The sequence below is a fragment of the Rousettus aegyptiacus genome, unplaced genomic scaffold (assembly GCF_014176215.1).
Source record: "Rousettus aegyptiacus isolate mRouAeg1 unplaced genomic scaffold, mRouAeg1.p scaffold_m13_p_7, whole genome shotgun sequence".
NCBI classification, from domain to species: Eukaryota; Metazoa; Chordata; class Mammalia; order Chiroptera; family Pteropodidae; genus Rousettus; species Rousettus aegyptiacus.
Window position 1 is genome coordinate 96,438,699 of NW_023416310.1, and position 20,186 is coordinate 96,458,884.

A 20,186-nucleotide genomic window follows, 5' to 3' on the forward strand; every position below is an offset into this window, starting at 1 on the left:
TTAAAAATTGGAATGTTCTATTTCCTCTCTATTCTGCTTTGAATATTTATCAGAAACTTGAAATTTTGAAGAATATATTTTACTCTATCCTTTTTCTGAAGTATCTATGTATTATGTGGATTTTAAGACCTTTAATCTGGGTTTTTAAAAAGACTTAGTTTACACAAAGGTAATATATTTTGAATAAAATAACATTGATCTCTTGGAATTTCACCAGAAAATATCAAATAAATGTCTAATATAGACTTCAAATTTAAGAGACACAAGAGGTATATTCTTCAAAATTGGAAAGAAAAAGGCTGCATCTTTATTTTTCGACTTAAAAAATATATTCATTAAGGCTTCAGAGATACAAAAACTCTTTTCTTCCACAGAGACCTGAATCTGTGGAACAGGGACTCCAGCAGAGCAGTTTTTATTGCCTTGGTCTTCAGGCATTATTTCTGTGATCTTTGCTGCAAGGAGCATTGTATTCAGTAATTGCAAACTCATCTGTCTCATAGTATTCATAGGCTTTCACTGTAGCTGGTTTCAGATGTCTTACTGGAATATCTTGTAGAAGAACCATGAAGGACAAGCTCAGTGTCTGATTTGTCACCTTCTGCTATTTCAGGGTGATTTCTTAGATTTCTCCCTAGTTGTATGGCTTGTTCATCTAGATCCCAGGCAATTTTCCTTGCTGTTTGTTTCTTGTCTCTGTCACAACTTTGATTTGGTCGCCAGAGAGATGAACAGAGCCCCTATCCATGTCATTTTTTTCTCTCTCCGCATCTTTATTTTTAGAAGGTATTAGGATAATATGTATTGTCCTATAAGCACATTCAATTTTTCCAAGAAGTTGGCTTTCTTAAATAGCAGGATTTTTAAACTAGATTGCCTTCCTTCTTCTATTTATTGCAAAATTAGTGAAAGGTTACCAACTAAAATATCTCAGGCTTAGAGTGATTCATTTGTCTCTATCCCCAAGTTAGGGAAGAATGTTCTCTGCATTCCAGAGGTTGACATTTTTCAGAAACAAAATGGACCAGATATTGGCAGCAAACCCATGGAAACTAAGTGAGAAGAATCTTGAAAATGAGGAAAGAAAGGAAACACTCAAAAGCCATAAGAATAGTTTTTGGAAGGAGAACTTCTGTTCCTGTGTAACAAAATCTACAGTTTCTCAGCTTCTTAAAGGCAAGTGTATGGAGGTTAAGGGCAGAAACTTGAAAATGCACTGAACCTCCTTATTGCAAGAAAAAGACTCTAGCAGGAAATACAACTTTTCAGAACCCACATTAATAGGCACAAAACCTTCTCCAAAGGAACTTTTCAGGTTAATGAGCAAATCAAAATGTATATCAAAACTAGCATGTACAACTTGTATAAATCCCCTCCCCCAATAATAAGAAAAATGAGAACTGATTTATAATAGGATGATATTTACAAAATAAAAGTGTTGAAACTCACATGTATAAAATTGAATCCAGTGTAATATTTAAGGCTTCATTGCTGGCACTACAGAGAATATCCAGTTGAAAGATGTTTCTTAAGTTAACTTGAAGAAATTAAGATTTTGCAATATCTAAAGTCACACATAGATTGTAAGAATAGGGCAAATTTCTCTCCCTGAAGTGGAATAACTTCAAATCCAGACTTGGACCAGAGACCAGACTGAAAGCAGAGGTGGAGGAGCATTGCAGGCACAGGGCAATAGCCAGAGTATCACAAGGAGGAAGTGCACCAAGATCATGGCCAAGGCCACTATTAGGCAAAACTATAGCTCTGCCTGCCTGGCGGCAGGTGCCAGGTGGTCAATATGATCCTGCAGCAACTCCTGCAAACTGTAAGCAAAGACCAGGTGCAGTATGACAACTGTCGTCACTGAGCAGAGGTGACCTGCAAGCCATGGAGAACAGTGTCTCTGTGGCCTGTGGCACCATAGTGTGCATCCCACTCTTGTGAACACCCAGGTTGAAGAGTTGCAATTTGTGATCTGAAGCATGTTATAGGATAACCAGGCATTGCATTCAAATTAGTGACCAGGCAGCCAGGCCACACAGTGTGTGGTGCCCATTGAAGAGGGTTGTGACTTCTAGCTGCAGCTCCTGGCATATGGTTCTCTGTGTGTTTTTGTGGTGGTGGTCCACCAGTATAGACAGGCTCGGGATGACACTGAACCCAGTCAAACCCTGGTCATGAACCCAGAGAGTCAGCTGAAAGGTAGGCTACAGTGAACTGTGCTCTGCATTCACCTACATGTCAGATGACAACATCTGCAGGGCTGGGTCAGGGTCAGGAAGAAATAGGAGGCAGGTAAGGCCCCAAGTCCACGTCAGAAGCACTAAAGTGTGTGATGGAGGCTCTGGGTGGGTGTTCCAGGTCTCCTGGATCATGTAAGAGGCCCGTTGGAAAACCAGAGCATTTTCATTGATGCGGGTTATATTCAGGGAGAAGAGGGACAGCTTGTCCTTGTCCATGACTCTGATGGTGACACTGTACTTCCCAGTTTAGAATTCTATCTGCCAATAGCTTACAAAAAACTACAGAGTAATTCTTAGAGGTGAATTGTTTGGCTGTGTTTATGACTCTCTACAGTATCTTTCACTTCTCCATTTAAGCAAGTCTCTGAGTCCTTTTGTTTTGGTCAGAGCAACCACAGTTCTTGCCCCTAATAGGACTAGACACCCAGTTGAAAGTCATTTGTATTGCATTATAGTTCTCAACCTCCATTTCAGTCAGATTTCTTAAATGGGCCCTTAAACTGCCTCCAGTCTTCTCTTCTACTCCATGATGTGACCATTACTCTTTAAAATCAAAGATGGTGCTGTCGTTATTGAACACCAGATATATTCTGCATGCCCTGTGTGATCGTGTGGAAAGAATAGAAGAACACTACCGTAAGGGTGTCATCTAGGTCAGTGGAGGATCACTTGAAGATTCAGAGAAAATGCGGGGCAGAGCATCCGGCAGGCAGACTCTGTTGTACTTCGTGTGGCTCAGGAGTGGCATTGGCATCCAAGACCTAAATTTTGCCCTTAGCTGTTCTGCCCCTCCCCACTACTAAGTGGTGGCAGATCTGCTCCTCTGGTCCAGATTCCTCCAATAGCAACCAGAGTACTTACTGCCTTAATGCTCCCTTTTACGTTTGGGGGTAGGAAAGATGGTTACTGAAACTGAGCTAGTAAAGTCATAGAGAACTACTTGCAGCGTCCAAATCTACTGTGGTTTAGGAGTAAACTTTGTTCCCATTAAGATATTTTCTAGAAATTTCAAAACAAAATGTCTGCCTTAAAAGCCATGTTATTTATATCCAAGATGAATACATTTATATGAAAAGCATTTATAGGATTTCCAGTGAAGGTTTGAGATTCAAGAGGCCTAGGGACTTTCTTGGGCATATCCGATAGATCTATTCTGTCATTTTAGAGTTCATCCCTGCTCTCTTTTCGCTGGCGGTAAATAGAGTTTTCTCAAAACTCACCCATGGTTCTCTTCATTAAGATGCAGATCTTTGGCGAAATTCTCCACTTTAAAACCTTTGGCCGGCTCTTCCGGAATCTCCTAGCGCAAATGCTGCGTAATTCACTAGGGTGAACAAAGATAGCAGGAAGGGAAACGGCACTTCCTGCGCCCCCCCATCCCGCCCCTTCCCTGGGGCGGATTTCTTCTTCTCTTTTCAATACTGCTTCTCAGATCCGAATGCACCTCGCTACTACACACACGGTTGCTCCTCGATTACAAAGGTGTGCTGGAAAGAAAACGCAGCGCCTGACTGTAGGTTATTCAACATCCTTACGTTCCTGACCCAGGTATTTGTAGCTGATTGCAGGAGAGATGGCGTCCAGAATCTGCTCCAAATGTTTTTCAAAACACTGAGTATCGTGGCGTCAGTCGCCAGTGGATTGCTTTGCGTCACTCCACCCACGGATTGGCCGACAGCGGCACCTAGAGATCCAGAACAGTATCTACCGCCTGTTATTTCTCAAAGTTCTCCCAAGAAGACTGCGTTTCCTTTATATCTGGGACCTATTTTAGAATACCAGCTGATTTAGACAAAGGCTGGAAGTCGTTCCTTCTTTTTGACAAAATATTAATAAAATAGTATTTTCAAAAATTTAAAGAAAACGTTTTATTTTATTACATTTCAGAGACATGAAATAAAAATTCTTACAGAATTTTCCCTCTTGAAATTTCGTTTTGAAGAAAACATATTGAAGCCTCTTTTTTCTTAGAAAACTTTTTACTCAAGGAATTACCCATTGTGAAAAAAATTTTACATTACAAGAAATTCTCACTGTAAGTTTTACAATACAAAACAAGTTTTCACTCTAAAAAGGTAGAAAATACTGTTAAAAACTTTAAATTACCAGTAAGTGCATTATAAAATTACTGATTTAAAGAATTTATATTTGATATATACCTTTACTTTTTAAATACATATATAATTTTTTATTGTGGCAAAATAAACATGACACAAAGCTTACCATCGTAACTATCTTTAATTATACAGCTCAGTGGTATTAAATACATTCATAATGTTATGCAACTTTCACTACCATCATTTGCCAGAATTCTATCCATCTTGTAAAACTGATACCTATCGCCATTAAATGATAATGCCTCATTCTTCCATCTCTCCAGCCTCTAGCAAACACTTTTTATCTGTATGACTCTGACCACTCAAAATACCTCATATAAGTGGAATCCAACAGTATTTGTCTTTTTGTGACTGGCTTATTTTACACAGCATAATATCTTCAAAGTTCATCCATGGTGGAGCATATGTCAACATACTGTATGTATGTGTGTATATATATATATATACCACACACACATATACCACATTTTGCTTATCCATTCATCTGTTGATAGACATTTGGGTTGCTTATAACTTTTAGCTATTGTGAATAATGCTGCTCTGAACATGGGTATACAAATATCTTTTGAGACTCTGTTTGCAATTCTTTTGGGTATACATCCAAAAGTGGAATTGCTAGATCATGCGGCAATTCTATTTTTAATTTTTTGAGGAACCACTACACTGTTTTCCACAGTGGCTATACCATTTTACATACCCAACAACAGGGCACAAGGGTTTCATTTGCTCCACATCCTTGTCAACATTTATTATTTTGTTTTGTTTTTTTTTGTTTTTTTTTTTTTTGCGAGTAGCCATAATGGGTGTGAGGTAGTATTTCATTGTTGTTTTCATTTGCATTTCCAATGATTAGTGATATTGAGGAGCATCTTTTCATGTGCTTATTGGCCATTTGTATGTTTTTGGAATTACATATATATTATTATAATCCCCTAAATACTTAGCTCTTTCATGAAAACTATTGGTTGCCTTTATAGACTGAATATTTGTGTCCCCCCAAAATTCATACGTTGAAATGTAATCCCCAATGTGATGGTATTTGGAGGTAAAGCTTTTGGAAAGTGATTAGGTCATGAGGGTGGAGTCCTCAGGAATAGCATTAATGACCTTGTAAAAGAGGCTGCTCCCATACACCTATCACATGAGGTTACAGCAAAGATTGTAGTCTATGAACATGAAGTCTGCCCTCACCAGACACCAAATTTGGGCCTTTATCTTGGACTTCTCAGACTCCAGAATTGAGAAATAAACTTCTGTTGCTTACAAGCCATTTGGTTTACAGTACTTTGTTACTGCAGCCCAGACGGACTGTGACAGTTGACCATGCCATTTCCTTTCTTCTAACATTTCCTTTTTTGTTTAGGGGCTCACCCTTTGCATATCTATGACAAAGCTGAACCTGTTCATAGTTGTGGCAGGTATTGAGAGATCTAAATTAATAATGGTAATCTCATTCCACTTGTCAGTTTTTAGTTGGAAATACAGGCTAAAAATAATAAGCTTAGGGTAGGGTTTCTTGACCTTGATACTACTTTGACCTAGATAACTCTGTCGTGGGAGGATAGGTGTTCTGTGTATTTTAGGATATTTAGCAAAATCCCTGGCCTCTACCCACTAGATGCCAAAAGACCTAACTCCCACAATTGTAACAACCAAAAATGTCTCCAGACATTACCAAATACCACCTCTTCCCCACCCTTTTGAACATAAAACTGGTAACTATTATTGATTCAGGAATAAGCACATGACCTAAGCTAGTGCAATCAGATCAAAAGACAGACTTTGGTTGGGGGAACTACCCTCTGAACTTACTTACCATGGACAAGGACAGAAGTTTCCCTGCTGACAGGGTTATTGTGACTACAGACTTTGGAAGTTTATAAAGAGATGAGAGCAAAGCTGAAAAAAAAAAAAAAAGAAAAAGTATAAATAAATGCTCAATCTCTAAAATTAGGAAGAGAAAAACAATTTGTGCCAGGCCATGATTCAATCATACCAAGAGACAGCCATACTTCTAGAATTGTACTGTCCAATACAATAACCAACAACTACATGTGGCCACCGAGCACCTGAAATGTGGCTAAATTGTGATGTGCTTTAAGTGTCAAACACACACCAGATTTTGAAGACTTTGTACAAAATAAGAATGTAAAATATATTATTAATAATTTTTACATTGATTATATGAATTGCTACTTTTGATTAGTTTAAATACACTGATATTGAAGTTAATTTCACTTTTTTCTTTTTGCCTTTGGGGCTACTAATGGGGCTACTAATTTAATATACCATGTGTAGCTTTCATTTGAGGTTCACGTTATATTTCTGCTCTAGACTACCTGGTTTTTGAGATAATAGATTTGTCTTATTTTTAAACCAGGGTAAATTAGGTTGGTCTTTTTTTCTATAGACAGCATCATACTTTATATGAAAGACTATATTTTAACCTGCTTTTTACTATTTATACACTGATATAGCAGTATATAAGAGTACTTCTTGGGGTGTTTGCTATTTCCTCATCCATATATAATTATCGATCTCCAAAATATAAGCAGAGCTTTCCCCTCACCCATAATTTTTTAACCTCCACAGTATAAAGAACTTGAAAACTTAATAAAGGGAATTTTCAAACATACAGCATTAGCCTGATTGTGATACTACTTTACCATCGGTAGGAAGCCTTTGGAGGACCTGTTACCACGCTGGGGAAGTTATTGCTCTTCCTAAATCTTTGGTTCACTAGTATCACAGATATTCCAAGGAACAACCACAGGAGTATAATTCATCAATTCAGAGTGTTTCTGTATGTGTAATGGATTTGAAAAAAAAAACAACTGGATTTATCAACAGACTTTGAGGTAATGGTGATGTGGTAGAGCCCTTAGCTTTAGGATCAATGTATTCTACCCTCAACTCCCCACCCCCAGCATTTAGAAAATGTGTTAAACTCAAAAGCAGAAAATATGTTTCAAGATTGAAGGAAGTAGATACTTTAGGGGAAACCTCAATTAATCCGTTTAATTATCTCTGACCATCTTCCATTTAAAGGTTTACTAACTAAAATACATCATAATTTTGGCAAATCAGAATTTCATAGAATTTCTCAGGTTACTTTCTGTGACAAAGATATTTAAGCATTATAAACTCATAAGCAATTAAAATGCAAAGCAATATTTGGACTATTTTCATGCATAAGCATAGACTTACATTTTATATAGTTAAAGCATTATGTGGAAGCTAGCATGTTAAACTTTTATCTATAAAATAAGTGAAATCAGGTATAATTAAAGGACAAGCACAATAAAAAATTTCATCTTTGAAAAGAGGAAATAGATCATCCTGGAAATTATAATCAGCCAACTTTTATCAACACATTATAGAACCAAGAGAACTAATGTACAATTATCTGAAATAGCATAATTTCAACTTCATAATTTTAACATAAAAAAACTACTAGACTATTTTAATTTCCTCCCATAATACATAATCTACCTAAACCAAAGAGGACACATCCACAACACTATTAGCAAACCTCTGTGCTCATAACAATTGGCATTGTCCTTGACTAGAGAAAATGTATATGAAGTGGCTCTATCTCATTTTATAGTGACATAAAATGTATTTTATTTCACAAATTGTTATAGACTATATTTATGTTCCCTCTAGATGGATCAATTGGTTCATTCAATTAACAATTTTTTTTGTATATTTCCCCTGTTTTTGGTGCTAGGCACTGGGACGTGATGAATAAGAAAGTAGACTCCTGATTACCATGAGCTTCCAATCTGGCATGGAGACAATGAATGCATAAAGAAATAATGTGAATTTTGGAAATGTTAATCGTATTTTAAGAGAGGTTCTTAAATGCAGATACAGTTGTTAATATTTAGAGTATAGAAATTTAAATTTTAACGACATTGGTGCTCTATCAAACTGATTCCATTAAAAAAATAGAAATGAGTAGGAATCAGTGTAAACTGTTAGGCTTAAATACTATAGATTCGTATTGATGAATATCTGACTACATATAAAAGAACCAAGCAGAAAACAGTTATCAAAATAGTAGAGGTGGAATGAAAAAACATCCCTAATTTAAAAATTACTGGCAAGTGAATGGCAGAGAATAATACTTCAATTATATTCTACCTCAATAAGATGATTTGTCTACCAGACAACTCTGTCCTAAACGAAGGTGTGCCTCTAGAAGACGTACTTCTCTGTTTACATTTATATCTAAGTCAACCATATTAAAAAGAGGAATCACCCTTGTTCCCTTGGGGTCCTTCACAACAAAAACAGACTGAAGCATGGATTCACAGCCAGGGATTTTCATAACCAACAAAACATAGAATTATATACTGGGAAGCAAATCCTCCTCATTCTACCGATTTGGGTATTTAAAACCCACTGCATGGTTAATTATAAATTCTTGTATCGGCTCCAGATTCTATATACTCTGGAGTGTGTCCGTGATTTTTCCAGAAGCAAAGACGCTTTAAGCACGGATGCCCTACATCCGACCATCACCTGGAAGCCTAAGAGCTATCCGGCCCCATGGTGAGCGGGTAAAAGTTCTGGCTCAGCAGCTGGGGGCAGGGGAAGAGGTGCGGGAACATCCAGCCACGTCTTTCTTGGAACCTCTGTCTCATAGTAGTCTCGAACCAATAGCTCTTTAAGAAAACTCATTCCCATCGCATGGAGTCAAGATCTCGCGAGAACAAGTCAACGGCAGACGGCGTAATTGCGTGTTGCGCCTGCGCGCGCTGGGGGCAAATCGTACTTCCGTTTGAGTCGTGCTGTCACTCACAGCGGTCTCCCGCCCCACGCGGTGACGTAGTGCTTTCTTTTCTGCTAGGTCTGTAGTGCCGGACGGAGGTCCGCGGAGCTGCGGATTTGCAGAGTGTGGTGCTTGGAGCTGCGGGTTTCGACGTGATTTCGCGCTGCCCTTCTGGGGCCGCTTCACTGATAATCAGTAGCGGGTCGCTTTGGCAAGAGCCGGGAGGAACAAAGGAATCAGGAAGGAGACGCTCGGCTCCCAGCCGCTTTGCCCCGAGTGGCTTCCTCTTTCGCTTGCTCCTGTCCGGAGAAGCTGGGTTTATAATCGCCATTGTATTGTAAGTACCCGAGGCGAAGAGAGCTCAGTGCCTCCCGCTTTTTGACTGTCTTTATTACGGGAAATTTTGTGGGTTTTGAGTGTCTGCTGGGCCTTAACTTTCTGTCCCTAAAATCATTCCGCAGGAGCCGCCATTTGCTTTCCTGCTTGCTTTCGCTCTGCATTGTCCGGCAGCGGCATCTAGAGGTTGGAACTTGGCATTGCAGCTAACATACTTAAATGGACCTGATTGCATAAGCCAGTGTGAGAAACAACTGGTATTCAGTCACTGCATATTTAAAAAGACTTGGTGCTTAATTCAAAATTAAGACAATAGACGCTTAGCTGCTGCTCTGCTTAGAAGTCTTTGTAATTAAATACTTCAATTCATAACTGGTTAACCGTTGGCAATAGTTGGAACTTTTTAGTGCAACAAGTATTTACTAGAGAAGTGGATCACAAAGAAATAAAGATGAGTAAGAGCAAAGATGATGCTCCTCACGAACTAGAGAGCCAGTTTATCTTACGTCTACCTCCAGAATACGCGTCTACTGTGAGGCGCGCAGTACAGTCCGGCCATGTGAACTTGAAAGACAGACTGACAATTGAGTTACACCCTGATGGGCGTCATGGTATTGTCAGAGTGGACCGGGTCCCACTGGCCTCCAAATTGGTAGATCTGCCATGTGTTATGGAAAGTTTGAAAACCATTGATAAAAAAACTTTTTACAAGACAGCTGATATATGTCAGATGCTTGTATCCACAGTTGATGGTGATCTGTATCCTCCCGTGGAGGAACCAGTTGCTGCTGCTGATCCCAAAGCAAGCAAAAAGAAGGATAAAGACAAAGAAAAAAAGTTTATATGGAACCATGGAATCACTCTACCTCTAAAAAATGTCAGAAAGAGAAGGTTCCGGAAGACAGCAAAGAAGAAGTACATTGAATCTCCAGATGTGGAAAAAGAAGTGAAACGTCTGCTGAGTACAGATGCTGAAGCTGTCAGTACTCGTTGGGAAATAATTGCTGAAGATGAAACAAAAGAAACAGAAAATCAAGGCCTTGATATCTCTTCTCCAGGAATGTCAGGCCATAGGCAGGGCCATGACTCATTAGAACACGATGAGCTTCGGGAGATATTCAATGACCTCAGCAGCAGCAGTGAGGATGAAGATGAGACACAGCATCAAGATGAAGAAGACATAAACATCATTGACACTGAGGAAGATCTGGAAAGACAGCTAAGGGACAAGCTAAGTGCATCAGATGAACAGCACCAAGAAAATGAGGGAACCAATCAGCTGGTTATCGGAATTCAGAAACAGATTGATAACATGAAAGGCAAGCTCCAGGAGACCCAGGACAGGGCAAAACGACAGGAAGATCTCATCATGAAAGTGGAAAACCTGGCGCTCAAGAACAGATTTCAGGCTGTGCTGGATGAACTCAAACAAAAGGAAGACCGAGAAAAGGAGCAGCTCAGCTCTCTGCAAGAAGAGCTAGAATCACTGCTAGAGAAGTAAGAAGAGTTTTGATACTTAATTTCTTAAAGTCAGCATTAGAAGAAAACTTTGGGCTTTCACCACCAGGACTAGATATAACTGCAGTAATTTCCATTTTCTCTGCTGCCTTCAGTTGAATTTGTCTTATAGACAAATATAAATGTGATTTTCTATCTCTTTTGTCTCAGAACCACTTTGCTAGGTGTTTATCCTGTAGGAAGTAGGAATGTGTAAACAGATAAATGGTTGTAGGAAAGTTATAGAATTAGTGGAATAAACAGTTAATACTTAGTAATCACAACTTCACTTCAGGACTTTGCTGCTGGTTTTCCTTTTTCCAGAAGCTGCTATTGCCAGTTTGTGATGCCATCTAAGATCAGTAAGAATAGTCTAGAAGCAGTTAAACTAGTTTGTATGTTTTCCATGCAGTAGCTATTTTCCTAGGTACTCAGTTTTCTACAAGTAGGGTTGTAAATCATTTCATACAGTTGTTTTAACATAATAAATATAACGTTTTCACTTCATAATGTGTCTTGCTCTTTTAGGGGTAGTGAGTGTCAGATCCTCTTGTGAAGTGGTTTCTTGGTGAGGTTTAATGACAACAATTTGATCCTGTTTTGTAGGTTGAGAAGCAGTTATGCTAGGTTTTAAGAAAAAAAAATGGCAAACTGGGAAATGTCATTTTTGCATTATGTTTCTAATCTACCTGCTCTATTTGGAGGTTAAACAAGGTACAGAACCTTCCTAAACTACCCTAATTTTTGTAGATGAAGATCTTTTTATAGTTCTGTGTATTTTTAAGTACTACACTTACCTGCTTAAAATACTAGAAACAAAAAGCAAGGGCTATCAGGTACTGTTCAAGGAATTCATTCCATTGGTTTGGATTAAGATTATATTTCTAAGTATTTTCAACTTAATTATTTAATCTGAGAACTAAGGTGACTTGTCAATGTCTCTTCATCCAATGTGCACATAAAGGATGTCAGTACTATAATAGTCTTATATTTCAAAATTTCTGAAACACAATTTTCACATTCTTCACATGCTCTAAATATTCTTCTAATCTAATGCCTCACTTGAGCTATTTTAGAAGACTGATGAATTTTACAAAATGTAGAGTTACATGCAGTTCACTTCTGAGATTGGTTTATAAAGAAAATCTTTGGTTTGAAAACATTAGCCTCATAAAACAAACATTTAAAGCCCAGTTTAATTAGGTATTTGACAAATGTTAAGATATATGTAGTTTTATAAAGCAGAAAAGTATGATTTTGGTTGTAGGCACTTCTAAAATTACCATTCAAAAACATGACTTATCTTCCTTACCAGCATATATAGATCTGCTTTTTTTCATGATAGATTTTGTCTTAATTTCATTCACTCCTCTATTACTGGTCACTTAGGTTGTCCCATTTTAAATATGCTATTTTGCACAGAATGCTGCAATAAACATTCATGTCAACATGGCCTCTGTAAGAATTCTATGAAACATAGGTCAGGAAGACTGCTCATCACACAGCCATACTGGCCTTTCTGTACTTCAAATGCCAAACTCTTTCACCACAGGGCTTTATTGCTTATAGTTTCATTTTCCTGGAACAGTCTCCAGATATTTTCTATGGCTAGCTTTTTGTCATTCAGGCTTTAACTCAAACCTCACTTTCTCTAGTAATCCTATCTGGCCACTTAATCTAATTGGGAGAGAGCATGTGATTTGGGTGTTCTCATTTTGTCGAGGATCTTCACTGAAACTTGGAAGCTGCTTTCCCATTTTCTGGTATGTATGTGCTTAAATTTAAAACGTGTCATTTTTGATTGGGAAGAATGGGGAAAATAGTTTCAAGACTGCTTATTGGGCAGTGTTTAGTATATGTTAGGGTCTGTTCTCTCCAAGTCTAGCTGTTTAAATATATTTCATGGAGTTTGATCTCTATTTGATCTCTATTTCCACTATTTGTGCAGCTGTCTGACAATTCAGTGAAGGTACAGGCCATTTCTCTATTAATGCCCTTGTGATCCCTGGCCTTGATTACTAATTTGATCTCTCCAAAACATCTATAAGAACTTAATGCAAGAGCAGTTGCTGATTTATTATAGTATTCTGCATCTCTTGTATTTGTAAAAAACTTGTGTTTTTAAAAAATGACAGTGAACCAAATGTAATTAACTGATAATCATTGGTTATTAAAATATCAAATACACTTCTGGATAACTTGATAGGGCCTCCACAATAAGTATTAAAATAGGCTTTTTTCTCTTTGACTTTTGAGGGTGATATCAAAACATTTTTAAAATCCCTGAAATACAACATGAAGAAATTAAAAATTATTTTCTAGTTTAAAATGGCAGATTGTTCTCACATATCTTTTCTCTATAAAAAAAAAAAGTCTGCCAAAATAACAGTAATCCCTAAGGACAAAGATAATAAGAAATGAGACAACAGTAAATAAGAGTTGTCAACTCATCAGAAGGCTAAAGCAGATGAAGAAATGAGAAATTCGGAGGTCAGAGAAAGTTATATGCTAAATGTCTACAAGGGGGTATACCAAAGAGACAGACCCACTTGGTATAGAACCTGTGAGGCTCAGTTTTTGCAGGCCAAAGTTTCCAAAGAATGGGGGGGAAGATGTGGAGCTGGAAACATGAGATTCATTTAAGTCTGTGTTCAGAGCTGTTTGGATGTCCAGGATTCCTATCCCACCCTGGGAATTCAGATGATGTTTCCCCATTTCCACAAATGGACAGTTTATTTTCTAGGTTAGTTGAACCAAAGAAGGCTTGAACTTGGAGAAAGCAGGCACAGATGGCTGGGGTGGATAGCATCCAACAAGGGAATTATGTGCAAATCTATATCCTTTACTGTAGGAATGTCACCTCTCTTCCTCCATCTTGGTCTCATTAAATCCCTATTCAAGGCATACACACCCAACCTCCCCACACACCTATACACAGTATCAAGATTGGAAGATTATTCTCTAAAGAAACCATGTGGTTCCAGAGAAGAAGCCAAATACTGACACCTAGACATTCTCCAAGAAAAGGCCAGGTCACAACTACAATGAAATCTACCTATTGACTAACTCTGCACAATTGGCTTCTCAGTGCCTAACTTTTAAATATATACAGCCAAAGATAATCAGATAAGGAAAACTTTCTAGATGAAAAAAAAATGAGCATATTCCTGTCCCCTTCCCCATTTTGTTTTTACCCCCTAAAGTAAAATACCAACTAGGCCTTAGAATGTAAGACTTTGTTAACACTGGGATTACAAGCAACTGGGAGGAAAATAGTGTGTCTTAACAGCGGTACCCTCACTGATATCCCAAACTTCATCTTGCCTTGGAAGCTAGGTGTGTTGTCATTTATATTCCCAACTTCTGTTTTTGCTAAATAAAACTATGGCTCCTCAAAAACCTCGAAACTTAGCAAGCATAGATTGCTGAAGCCACACAGCCCTTTACTGTCAAGTTTCTTAGCGATATATAAATACGTTTTCCAAACATTACAAAACGCCAAGTACCCACCTCTAGAAATAATGACTTGGTCCCACATCTTCAGCGTTGTTGCCACGAGATATTTCTTCAGTCCCGCAAGGATAGTGGATCTTCCGGCCTCAGGCCGCCCCAGCACCGCAGGCCAATGAGGAGCAGGGCCAGGAGAGGCAGAGCAGGGCGGGGCCCTCTGCAAGAACTTGGGTTCCCGTCTGAAACGTTTAAGGGTTTTCTGATTAAAAGCAGCCACTAATTGTCATGTAACATCTCTCTCTCTCTTCAGAAGTTTGTCTTTCATAGGTAAACCTCTATGTAGCTTGATCCACCGGCTCCAGGCTGGATCAACTGGAAGACCTGGGAGAGCGGAGGGGGGGGGGGACCTGGCCGAATACGAAAGCATTTCTTTCCCCACAGCGTGAAGAGCGATGCCCAGTATCTCTTCGTCCTTGCAAGAATTTATCGAATAGCTTTCATTTGCTGTATTCATTAACAGCGTTTATACATTTAGTCTACTCCGTGTCGGTTGCAGGGATGGCGGGGTGGCGCCGGGCAGTTCCTGGGGCTCTGCCCGCAGGGTGCGCTGGAGAGCCGCGCGCGAAGTCGCGGGCCGGGAGTTACCTCAGCGCGCGGGGAGGGCGGCTCGCGGCCTAGCGTGGAGTTAAGCGGCTTCTTCCGCCGCGGAGTGAGAGCTGAACGTAGGCGACGGGATCAGGGGCGCCGGTACTCAGCTCCTGGGAGTCTCCTTCCACGGAGACCGGAGGACCAGTGGGCGAACATGAAGTCCAATCCTGCCATCCAAGCCGCCATCGACCTCACAGCGGGGGCCCTCGGGGGCACCGTGTGTGTCCTGACCGGGCAGCCATTCGACACAGTGAAAGTGAAGATGCAGACGTTCCCTGTCCTGTACAAGGGCTTCACCGACTGCTGCCTGAAGACATACTCCGAAGCGGGCTTTCGCGGTTTCTACAAGGGAACTGGCCCGGCTCTGATGGCCTACGTCGCTGAGAACTCTGTCCTTTTCATGTGCTACGGCTTCTGCCAACAGTTTGTGAGGAAAGTGGTGGGACTGGACAAGCAGGCAAAGCTGAGTGATCTGCAGACTGCAACTGCCGGTTCCTTAGCCTCTGCGTTTGCTGCGCTGGCCCTGTGTCCCACTGAGCTTGTGAAGTGCCGACTACAGACCATGCACGAAATGGAAAAATCAGGGAAGATAGTCAAAAGCCACAATACAGTTTGGTCCGTTGTGAAGGGTATCCTTAGGAAGGATGGCCCCTTGGGCTTCTACCATGGACTCTCGAGTACTCTACTTCAAGAAGTACCAGGCTATTTCTTCTTCTTTGGTGGCTATGAACTGAGCAGATCATTTTTTGCCTCAGGGAGATCAAAAGATGAACTAGGCCCTATCCCTTTGATGTTAAGTGGTGGAATTGCTGGGATTTGCCTTTGGCTTGTCATATTCCCAGTGGATTGTATCAAATCCAGAATTCAGGTTCTTTCCATGTCTGGAAAACAGGCAGGATTTATTGGGACTCTTTTAAGTATTGTGGAAAGTGAAGGAATAACAGCCTTATATTCTGGACTGACAGCTACTATGATTCGAGCGTTCCCTGCTAATGGGTCACTGTTTTTGGCTTATGAATACAGCAGGAAGATGATGATGACGCAGTTAGAAGCATACTGATGTGTCTTGGTGAACCAAGATTTCTATCTACACACCTTTGAGGACTATAGTCCATTTCAGGGTTTCACGGAGTACTGGACCAATGTGGAATTATTTTTTACTTCATGAGAATTTCGATTTTGTCTTCTTCTACTCTAAATCTTAAACTTTATTGAAGAGCCTCTATTTTTTATTTTACAATTTTTTTCTAATGAAGGGCATGAGTTTATTTTTTTAATTGTACCAAACTGATCATAATGAACAGCATATCATCATATAATTTCTGCCCATAATTGTATTGAAATAGAAAAGTTTCTACTCTTGTGTTTGGTAGGATATACAGAGTGAGTGGGTAGTCCTATCTATCCACTCTGAAAGGTTAAATATAGTTATATATTGCAGCTTTTGCATAAACCTGTACTTGAACATACAGTTTGGTTGATTATGTGTTATGAGTGAAAGTTTAGTTCCATGTTTAATTTCATATCACCAGAAAAACCAAGTTAACTATGTTTCATGTAGTTGGTTATAAATGATATTTTAACCCATTCAAGATGTAGATTCTCTTGAAAACTGTGCACTGCATTAGGCAATTCAATTACTCAAGAAGTTTCTGTGTGGTACTTGAAAACCAAAATACCCATCCTTATTTTAAATAAGAGAATATACCTACATACTGGTATATTCTTGAGTTAAAGTCTCAGAGTTGGCAGCCTAGATTTTTCCAAGATGCTCTACTCTTAAGTCCCATTTTCCAAGTGGGATCATATTCCACACTTTTAGTTAGGTGTGGCTTAGAACATCAGACCTTGTGAAGGTCAGATGCCCAGACTTCATCTGCACCAACTTCCCTTCTCTTCCAAAGAGCTTCCCCTCTTCTAGGCTTTAGGTTGAGGAATGGGTTGAGGGAAAGGAGCCATGCTGCTATGCTTTGGTGAAGACCCATGTAGCTGACAATTCTCAGCTTCCAGTCTCTGAGTCCTAACCTGGGTTGGATTCCAGTGTGTTCTCTAGGCCTATTTAGGGGTTGTTGATCCACTTTGGATGATTCACTGTCTATTTCCATCAGTCAGAAAGCCTTCCAGGGAACAGTGCCAAACTGTTCTCTCTTTGGTGATCAAGTGACAGTACTCATAGATGACGTCCTCTCCTCTCAGGCAGAACTAGACAGAGCTTAGTGCTTGCACTCCACAGTGAGTAACATTAAGGTTGACCCATCCTGAAGTTTACCTTAGGGTCCATAACTCCTTGCTGTGCTTTTAAAATGCTCAAAACTTCTAAATTTGGTTCTGACCATAAGTGAATATGGTGATATGGTGTGTGACTTTATAAAGCAATGAAACATAAGAAAAGCAATTTTATTAAATTATAATATATATATATATATATATATATATATATATATATATATGTATTCCCACCCCCCCCCACACACACAAAATTTCCTCTGATCTCCACCAACTTGGTGACAAGGACCATGTGCCCTATGATATTAGGGGGTGATTCTTTTCACCACTAAAATAATCCTCATCATTTCTTACTGCTCCAAGACCAGGAGAATCTCTCAATAAGAAGTGTTCTTAAGCAGCCTGAAAGCAATCAGGCTACCATTCTTAATAGTCCACACCATGTGTGTCTATCACTGTAGAATGTAAATCTTGTGTAAAATTTCTCGTTTCCTTTAGCTTTTTGCTATCCCTGAACCCACTGTGGTAACTCTAGCCATAGTGATGGAAGCAAGAGGGTTGGGAAAATGAGATGTTGACAAATGAGGGCTGAGGCAGACATTAGGGGAGGGGATGTTCAGTGTTGTGCCTGGTGTGTTTAAGAGAAATGGCTGGTCTTCCGTTTGCTTTTTCCTTAAAAGATAACCATTTTCCTACTTTAAAGTTATTTATACATTTAAGTTATATGTTCCATACTTACATGGTCAATAGCTACTTAGTGGGGCTTCATTCACCCAGGCCTGCATTAACGCAGAACAGAGAAAAGGACTGGCTTCCAACAGGAAGTGGGCCTCTTCAGAGTTCAGGACCCCTTGTCTCAATTAATCCTGTTGTCAGCACACCTTTACACATGTTGTCTATTAAGGTTTAACTAAATATCTTCAGTAGAAACAATTTGAGAAAAGTAAGAGTAAGTGGAATTGGGAGTAGAAACCTAACTGAGGAGGGTTTTTAAAATACTCCTATTTGCTGAATTCATGGTTTAATATTTAGGTACAATTTGTACCATTTCATATCTACATTCTAGACAAAAATATAGTAGCTTGAAATAGTGTGTTTAAGGAAATTTGAGAATTCTATCATTAAATTATTTATCTAAATAAAAATATTTATTTAACTCATACCATTCACAATGTACTGTATTGACCTCTCGGTATTCAGACATTACTGATATCTGGTTTCTGTTTTCAAGGATCTGATGGTCTAGAAGTTTGTTTTACAGTTAGAAGAGTCATATTCTAGAATAAAATTTAGAATAAAAAAGTAGAATCCAAATTGTGTGGGTGCATGTGTGTGTGTATGAAATCAGTGATGGAATCTCTGAATTTAAGGAACTCTTTCCCTTAATTGTTCTTATATTTGTATTTGTATATTCTTAAATTAGTACCATTGGTTTTCTTCAGCTTTATTGAGATATATTTGACAAATAACACTGTAAGCTTAAGGTGTAGAGTGTGATTTGATATACATATATATTGGAAATGATTGCTACTTCTAAAGAGAAAACCACAGTCCCAAAGTGGCATCACTTGTGCTAAAGCCCATGACGCCAAACCCAGATTTAAGACCCGACCTAATTGCTGTTTCAGCCTCTCCCAGAAACGTAACCTTAAACAACCAGTCTGGAATTTTCTGGTTAATACCAATGAGGTCATCTGTCATATGGACCCTCTTCATTTTTCCCTAGCCTCCTCCTCCATAGAAAGAAGAGGCAATCTTGATGATAAAACCCCTTGCCATTCCCTTCCCTTCAAAAGAATATGTCTTTGCTTAAACATAATTATTTTTCTTTTGCTAATAACCCCCTGCCACACCCTCTTGCCTATAAAAACCCTCCATTTGTACAACCTCTCTGAGCCTCCAACTAGCTGCTAGATGAGATGCTACCCTATTTATGAATTGCTTAATAAAGCCAATTAGACCTCCAAATTTATTCAGTTGAATTTTTTTTTTTTGATATAAGACATCCATCACCTTATAGAGTTACCTTTCCTTACTGAGGTATAATTGATATATAACATTTATTTATTTTTTGTGTGGTGATATGGTACTTATTTTTAAGATTAAAATTGGTCAAATCCATTTTTCCTGATGCCTTGCCTTATCTTATTTAACGTCACTTTTGCATTGCATAACTTCGAAAAATCTTTTCTGGTATTTATTAAATTCTTTGGTTTATGGACAAGGTCAGGTGGTCTGCATGCTACAGTGATATTGTGGCTAGAAATTTATTCTCTGCCTTTGCTTTCATAGGATATCAAGCTGTAATAATTGTTAAGTGTATGTGACATCTCAAAAGGATCATGTCTGGCAATGGAGTATCAAACCTACCCATTTTCTTGAATTGAACTGTTGCGGCATGTTCAAATCTAAGACCCACGGAGCCAAACGAGTTTAATTATGAGCCTTTATTAGCCAGCCGGAAACTGACTCTTCCCCACTAGAGAGTCAGCCCCAAGCTTCCAGAGGAGGCAGCTTATAAAGCCTAAAACTACATCAAACAAGCAAGCAGATTTACAGAAGCAGAAGTTAGCCATTAGTACATCTTTGCACAGGACACCTCCTAGAACTTCACCCTGGTTAAACATTAAGCAGATTATAGAAGCAGAAGTTGGCTGCTATCGTCTAATACAAAGATATATTGTTTCTGGGGGACTCTTAAATCTTGTAGCAAACAGGGCCTGGTAGAGAGTTCTGTTATCTGCATCCTGGCAGTGATATTATTTTTTCCTTTGGGAGCTGGAACTTGAAGATATCACTCCCTGTCTTGTCTTTGTGACTGGCTTACTGGAGAATTTTTCACTCTTAACATTCCACACTGGTTTTCAAGGGGGAATTCAAATCATTGAATTG

The 20,186-nt window shown here is 39.0% G+C and overlaps 2 protein-coding genes across 2 annotated transcripts; both read left to right on the forward strand.

Moving 5' to 3' along the window:
* The first annotated feature begins 9,188 nt into the window (after positions 1–9,188).
* Positions 9,189–11,477, forward strand: TAF7 (TATA-box binding protein associated factor 7). The gene is made up of 2 exons (XM_016124170.2): positions 9,189–9,474; positions 9,599–11,477. The coding sequence occupies exon 2, from the start codon at positions 9,925–9,927 to the stop codon at positions 10,972–10,974; it is 1,050 nt and encodes a 349-aa protein (XP_015979656.1). The 5' UTR covers positions 9,189–9,474; positions 9,599–9,924; the 3' UTR covers positions 10,975–11,477.
* Positions 11,478–11,612: 135 nt separating this feature from the next.
* SLC25A2 (solute carrier family 25 member 2) lies at positions 11,613–20,005 on the forward strand. Its single transcript, XM_016124171.2, has one exon. It carries the CDS (start codon positions 15,223–15,225, stop codon positions 16,126–16,128), a length of 906 nt encoding a protein of 301 aa, XP_015979657.1. The 5' UTR covers positions 11,613–15,222; the 3' UTR covers positions 16,129–20,005.
* Positions 20,006–20,186: the final 181 nt, after the last annotated feature.

Bases quoted from the DNA above. Each gene is read 5' to 3' on its own strand.
- TAF7 (XM_016124170.2), top strand. From the start codon at position 9,925: ATGAGTAAGAGCAAAGATGATGCTCCTCACGAACTAGAGAGCCAGTTT.
- SLC25A2 (XM_016124171.2), top strand. From the start codon at position 15,223: ATGAAGTCCAATCCTGCCATCCAAGCCGCCATCGACCTCACAGCGGGG.